Source organism: Montipora capricornis, chromosome 8 (genome assembly GCF_036669925.1).
Source record: "Montipora capricornis isolate CH-2021 chromosome 8, ASM3666992v2, whole genome shotgun sequence".
Taxonomy (NCBI): domain Eukaryota; kingdom Metazoa; phylum Cnidaria; class Anthozoa; order Scleractinia; family Acroporidae; genus Montipora; species Montipora capricornis.
The window spans coordinates 55,064,990-55,072,489 of NC_090890.1; the positions used below are offsets into that span (position 1 = coordinate 55,064,990).

Consider the following 7,500-nt stretch of genomic DNA (forward strand, 5'->3'; position numbering starts at 1 on the left):
CGTGCGTGCGTTCCTTGACGACTCTTCTCAAAGGCATCCTCAAATAATCGTCACGAAGTGTCACTCTGAAATGTCTCCATTTCCAACTTTTTGCAAATGCAGTCTCGCACTCTTTTATTTTACCATAACTTTTGGTTAAAGCAACGGTCATGGGTAAGCATACATCACCGCTATCAACCCTGCATTTCAAACAGCAGGATTGCAATGTAGGGTTTATAGAGAATTTGAAATACATATGTTTGTCACCCAAATTAACAGGTATTTAAGTATTTACGTCTTTGCTTAAATTTCTATTGGCATTCGTAACCGTTGTGATCGATTTTGAACTTTGCAGTGTTTCCAGGTCGCGCGAGACCATAAAAAGAATAACCAAAATCAGCGCCAAAGCTTCATTGCCTACCATTAAAAGTTGCAGGAAATTTAAGTACTTTCCAAGAACTTAACACAAGGAAAATCAAGGCATTTTCAAGGAAAAATGAAATTCAATGACTTTTCAAGACTGCGAATGTGAAGGTGCAGATTTCTTCTGATGTGGGGGTTGGGAGGGGTCACCCAAATGTTCCTTTTTTGCTAAAATCACGTGCCAATCGATGTTATGTAGCACAGTTAGTATAACTCCAGAGAAACAACTATTGTTCTTGGAGAGAGGCAGGGACATTCTTTTGTGTTGTAGCATTGAAAGGGCGTCCATAGTTCACATGAAATCATTTTGTATGAAAAGTCCACGTGTTAAATATTAAGTTAAGATGGTTATGAATAATGCAATGTAGGCTATCAAAGCTTGGAGCCATTGGATATGTCAAACGCCACGATTCTGGCTTAGTTTTTGGTGTAAAGCGGACACCCCTATAAGAAACTTAATCACGACAGCAGTAGCACATCCACCCACCCCCTGTCCCCCCTTCTCCAATTCCTCGTGTAGTTCCGCTTTTTTTTTTTCACCGCGGGTATGAATATTCACTGAAACTGCGCGTGGGGTGATTAAGAAAACCCTATTATTAATCAAAGTTACAAAAGTGCCCTAAAATTCTTAAGGAGCAACCAACGTTAAAATCCACCATTCAATATACAAAAAGGTAATAGAATAAAATAAAACCCATCAATGTATTGTTTTAAAACTCAACGTCATCGATTATCACTCGAAAATCCCAAGTTTTGCGTGCTTAAATCGGCGTCACATGAAAGGGCACTTTAGTAACGAAATGCACTTGCGGGACCTGGTATCCAAAAAAATTTACATTAAAATCGTAAACACCGACTTCTTATGATCTTTTGCGTTCAGAACATAGCTTGTGTGTTTCTCTCAATGTTTCAATCAGTCGGCCTGAGAGTCATGCTCATATTTAGTGATAAAACACGTAAGCGCTACAAATTTTGCCACCGATTTGTTTGCGACGTCTTACAGACATCGCAAGTACATGAAGATGTATATATATTCACAACGTTTTTTGAGCAGCAAAAATCTGTGAAGAGATTCAATTGTGGAAAGTGAGGGAATGCTCAAAATATATCGTAGTCCCCAGATATCCTCTATACCATTTGAAAAACCACTTAGAAAAAGGTTTTTTAGTACTTTCCACGGCAAGGGGCACTTTGGCAACAAGTGAGGGACATAAACTGATGTAAGACAAGGAGTTTCAAAGAAGTACGGCTGAAACGTGAACACATAGTAGCTTACACAAGGCTCCTTCAATCCATGCGTAAGAAAAGTTGAGGTTGATTTTTGTTTATTATTTGAAACTCAGAGACTTGCCTGTTACTAAACTGCCCTATTTTTAATCTTTAGAGAAGAGAGAGAGAGAGAGTGAGAGAGGGAGGGGGAGGGGTGAGGGTGGGAGAGGGGAATATAAGAAATACCATGTAACGTACTTCGGATAAGGCATGTTTTGATCATCGCATGCAGTGAAGTGAGCAACTTGAACAATTTAAGCAGTTGCAATGAAGCCTGAAAAAAAAAGTCCAGGTTGAACGGGATTCGAACTGCGCATTACCGTGCGATAGCGCTCCACACTGCCCTCTTACGAGATATGATACAAACTCGCAACTGACCAGCTCCGAGATGACTCAGTTGATAGCTCAGTTGGTAGAGCAGTCGGCACGGTCATGCGCAGTTTGAATCCCCTTCATGCATGGACTTCTTTTCTTTCAGGTTTCATTGCAACTGCTTAAGTTCACTGCGATGATCAAAATTACGTGTTTTTCTTTCAAGGTAGCATTATCCACTCTTTTCCGCTTGCTTCGCAACAGAATTCTTTTAAAGAAAGATCACCCTTATATGTAAAGCATTATTCCCTAAGCACTCGTAGGATATGAGATGGTAGTTAGCCAAACGAGACCTAGCCCACAAAAGATCAATAAATCTTTCGGATCTTATTCTTTGGATGTTGTCTTTCAGTAGGATTTTGTAACAATGTGCAGGTTCATGCGAAGCTGTAACTATACTGTTTCTTCTCTGTTAAATTCCGATCCACGTCATCTTCAAGGATAAGTTAAAAAGTTTCGTCATCGAGCTTATTTACGGAATGATGTATAAAATATGTGTAACAAAGTCAATGCTGAATATTTTTGTTATCTCTGATGATGCCGTGGATCAGCGAAAGCTCGAAATGTTAACAGAGAAAGTATTACAGTAGTTGCAGGCCTCACTTGAACATACATATCTTTCTGATTTTATTTTGCCGATTTACACCGCTGAAAACATAGTTTATGTTACATGTACAGTTACCATATTTTGAGAGAATCGTATGACATGTTTTACATTAATTTCTTGTTTTGTGAAATTGTAACTGACTGTTCTGTCTCGTACAGGTGTTGACAAAATCCGTGTAGGTGACGTCATTCGATGTACCGTCATGTTTGAGCACGAGGAAGAGAGAGACGGGAAATTTCAAGTTCCTGTGAGATTTACTGTTAATGGCATCAGGATACAAAGTCATGGGAGCCAAAGATTCATAAAATCCAAACCTGGCGACCCTTTGTACCCATTCATTGGGTTTTGCAACGAGAGCAGTGCCTTAGCAAAGGTAAAAAAGACGGAAAAAAAACAAACAAAAACTGAAAACAAAACAACTTAGAAGAACAGCTTGCAAAGCCTGCACTATTCAAAGGAGTTTCTAATGCAGTATTTGCTCAAAACATCATTTTAAACGTGACGCGAGATTACATTGCCAGGTATATTATTTTTTCAGTTAGGGTTTCGCCTTATGTTTACAGATGTGTGCGAGAGATGATGACAAAGACTATCAAGACCGGCAACTGCAAGCAGTCAAATCCGAACTCACAGAAGCGAAAGGTGAATTATCCGAGGTTAAATCGCAACTCAATGACTTGAGAGTTCAGCTTCGTGAGGCGACATCTAAACTTGAGGAGAAACTTGACGCTCTGCTGACAAAGGCTGGCGAGAAACAGAATGAATAAGGAAAGCCAGAGAAAGACGAACCCGCCTTCAAAGTAAAAAAAAAATCAAAAAACTGACAAGGAGATTTTTGGTATCTTCATAAATGCCAGGGAGCTTGTCAAGTTCAAGTTCAAGTTTATTGCGCACTATTAAAGTTAATACAGCATAAGATGGCTTACAAAATAAGTTTGTTGATATGTGCACTGTGACCAAAGTAGCCGAAGCTTTCGTGTTGGTCAATGAAAGGCAGCTGCATTTTAGACTCCATTTGCAGCGACTTGTTTACTAGTTGGTAATACACCATGTAATACTTTGTATTACGTTGCAATCTGCCGGATCGGCCCTCAACAGTGAGATTTATTCACAAATCGCACCATTTTTTTAGCTTAAAGTAGCATCCTTTTCCTGGCCCATCAAAATGGTGAAATTTTGGTCTGAAATCATAGTAAAGTGGATAAATAAAAGAATGAATGAATGAATGAATGAGGAAATAAATAAATGAATAAGTAAATATCAGTATCGTGGAGGAGTACCGTGACTTACCTTTTATGTAACGATACTTCTGACTTAATCATAAAAAATGTCAAGTCATCTCTAACCTCGGGAGCTTTTCTCTAGCTCGTAGGCTTACTAAAAACCGCTATTCGAGGAAATGCACCACACAAACGTTTCAGGCGAATGTGCGCAGATTGATGCTGTGCTCTTTTGTCACGATATGCTTTAGTTTTTATGCTTGAATTGAATTATTACTTACATAATTCATGGTTGTTCAAAGCTCTGTTATTTCTGCTCTCATGAAATATTACACTGGCATCGGTTGCTGCTTTCGTTAAGTTACTTACAGGTAAAATTGACATTTCGTTAGCATGATTTGTAATTTGTTATTTTTGCGGTTGCCTGCATTTCTAGACATAAGTGGAGAGAGATTACAAGAAGTTATACCGTCAATTGAACGCGAACTTGCGAGAATTGTATCGCTTTCGTTGGCACAGTGATCTATCCTTTTTATTTTATACTTCGATGTGTAACAAAGTGATCAACAAACGGTGCATTCCAAGTTTAAAATGGTATGACACTTTTTAATTCAAGGGATCGCTCAACCATGAAAGAGGCCAGACGTAGCACTTACTTGGGCCGGTTCCTAATCCCACCTGCTGACTCATTAGCAACAATAAAAGCAAGGTGACACACGCTAACACCAAACCGGTGTGGCCAACACATCACGCATGCGCACAACCATTTCAACCGGTCATTTCACCCGGTCAATTAGCAGCCATGGACAGCTGTTTCTCATCAGCATGGCGTAGCTAACATACCAGAGGAGTGTGTTTAGCACCCCTTTAAGTGGCAGCTTCACATGCCAAACATGTGGTAAGCTGGGTTGGGAACAAGCTGGGTTGAGTTGGGTAAGCTGGGTTGGTTGCTGATGAGGCCCAAAAGGCCGAAACAGCTGTCCATGGCTGCTAATTGACCGGGAGAAATGGTTGTGCGCATGCGTGATATGTTAGTCACACCGGGTTGGTGTTCACGTGTGTCACCTTGCTTTTGTTGTTTTGACTCATTAGCACCGATTAATAGCGAGCTCAGCTTTTCTTGCAACATTTCTGGTTTGTATCGAAAGGCGGAGCATTGAAAACTTAAGTTATCATTGTGCAGGACCTCCCTTCCCATAACTGAAAATCATGTAAAAGTTGTCCCTTTTCCTTTAATTTCTTGATTTGAATATTGTTTGTGCAATTGATTTCGGATGGCGAGAGAATAAAATGACTAAAAGTTCCAAGAAGTACTTTTAATTCCGATTCGTCACTTCTTGGCAGATGAGACTATTTCCCACTGAAAATTATTTGTTTCGCTTCAAAGTATACAAAACCTAAGAAATTAGTAATGATAAAAAATGACCAACAGAAGAATGTACTTTTCCCGCCCTCCCCTCCCTGATTCATACCAGTAGAAAAATGTAAAGTACATAATTATAAGTAGCATGGAGTGATTAACACAAACTTATGAAAATCTTTCGTGTTAACTTTTGTGTTAAAAATAATCACAATAAAAAAAAAAAGTCAACAAAACATCCTGTCAACGTGTTTGCAGATGAAGAACGTTATGAATACACTTTAGATATTTATCCTACGCGAACTTAAAATGAAACATAAAGTAGAGAATTTAATACACTGTGTTTGCTAACTATAAAATAAACCAACCGTTCGAAGGAGAGGAAAATTCCAGCCGCACTTGAAAACACTGTCGTCCAGACTTTGCACATTCTGTCTTTCATGGTTCAATTGAATTTTTCTTTTTCAGTAAGCAAAAAGCGCCTAGTTTTCGAGTTTTCGACTCGCATTGACAACTAAAATGATTTGATTTTTTTTTCTGAGACCGACACGCTTTCTTTCTAGTCAAATCTTGAACAGTGCATCAACAGCATCGCCATCACATTCAACACTGGCTTTTTACGAGAGGTTTTTTTGCGCGATATGAAAATTAATGGAAGGGTTCTAAAATAAATAAAACCCTTTCTGGCTTGCTTGTATGTTGGCTTATAAGTCCTTGAATGAAAAACTGTCCTCAAAATTCATATTTGCCCTCGAAGCTTCACTTATCGGCCAAATATTCATTTTTTGGACAATACGTCAGCCGCGGACATTATCAGCCGACATTCAGCCGCCAGAAGGGGTTCATTTACTAATTGTTCGTCGGGCCTGATTACCAGTATCTCCAAACCGAACCTGTTTTACTGGGAGATGATTTTTGTTTCTGAGGAGACCGCTGTCTACGGGTCACACAGAGTCATCCTTATCACAGTTGCAGCTACAATAAGGGCGTCTACAGCGCTTGGTTACCGCGCGTGCGCACTGGCTACTGCCTGATGCTCCGTCCCACGGCACGTATTGTTGTTGTTACTTGCGTGACGTTGAAGCCAAGAGAGTTTGAGTCTAAAATTTGCCTAATAATAATTTTTTTTATTAAATTTGCTTACATCACGCATGCCTATCATACAAGGCGTAAGGTTCTCACTCTTTCACCCCAACCACTTAGAAATTTCATGTCCTGATTGTCCTAATTTTTGTCTGTGTGTGTGCTGGCTGCCGCACAGCAGTGCTCTCTTTGTGCACTACTTCATGAATTGTGCGATAAGATAACGTGGAGTCACACAATCATCCGACTGCACGACCTGCCAAGAGTTCAGAGTTTGTCAGCCGGACAAGCCACGGAAAATAGTTGATCCGACTTGAATTCTTGAAACGTGTAAGGTATGTGTCTTGATTGTTCCCACATGATCTTTAACGTGGCAAATTTTTGGAGCGCTGACCGACGGTCTATTGAATTTAGTCACTGTTCAGTTACATTTTAATAACTGAATGAATAGATCTATAAAAGAGCCTAAACGCAGTTGGTTTGGAAAAAAATATTTGTTCAAGCGCCAATAGGTGGAAACAATTTACAAGTTTTGACGCCCTCGAGCTTTAATTCTGGTTTTCATTTATTTGAGAAGTGAGCAAATTTGCGTTGGAATCTGCTTATTTATTCTCCTTGATCACTTCAAGCTTGAAATGTTTTACGAGGTCGCGCTGAACACGAAATAATGCACTGTAACTAAAACTGCAACAAGGCCAGCATTTTATATCAGATATCCAGCTTATGGTTAGGATTTCAAGAAATGAGTTGCACGCTCCTTTTGATAAACCTCCCCAAGTGCCCTGTTATGTCTAAACGTCAACCAACTAATTCAACAAAAAGATTAGGGTTGGCGTTTAACAAGGTTATTCTTATGTTGGGGTCAAGGTTAGGACTAGTTACGGTTAAGGTTACAGAAAACGGAAGGCCAGAAGCGAATTTTGTTTTCATTTCTTAACTTGTACTATATGGCGTATTTAATGAAAGGAAATATTCCAGTATTTGGGAAGTTACTTTCATTTTGACGTCTGCATTCACCACTCGATATAGGTCAACCATTTTGATTACTTAACACTGGATGCTTGTGGACAATGAAGCGTGACATAACTACGCACATTATTATTATAATGACGGAACGGAATAAAATGTGTTGTCGGTACTGATACAGAACTCCCAGATGCGTAACATTTCATGGATTTCCCCCAAAA

At 39.4% G+C, this 7,500-nt stretch overlaps 1 protein-coding gene across 2 annotated transcripts in view; it reads left to right on the top strand.

Moving 5' to 3' along the window:
* The window catches only part of LOC138060731 (uncharacterized), a 10,858-nt gene extending 6,239 nt beyond the window's left edge, over positions 1–4,619 (top strand). For both annotated transcript variants that reach the window (XM_068906586.1, XM_068906587.1), the window contains exons 2-3: positions 2,809–3,023; positions 3,214–4,619. In XM_068906586.1, the coding sequence (XP_068762687.1) occupies positions 2,853–3,023; positions 3,214–3,417 (375 nt within the window). In that variant the 5' untranslated portion in view covers positions 2,809–2,852 and the 3' untranslated portion in view covers positions 3,418–4,619. The remainder of the gene's footprint in view (positions 1–2,808; positions 3,024–3,213) is intronic.
* Positions 4,620–7,500: the final 2,881 nt, after the last annotated feature.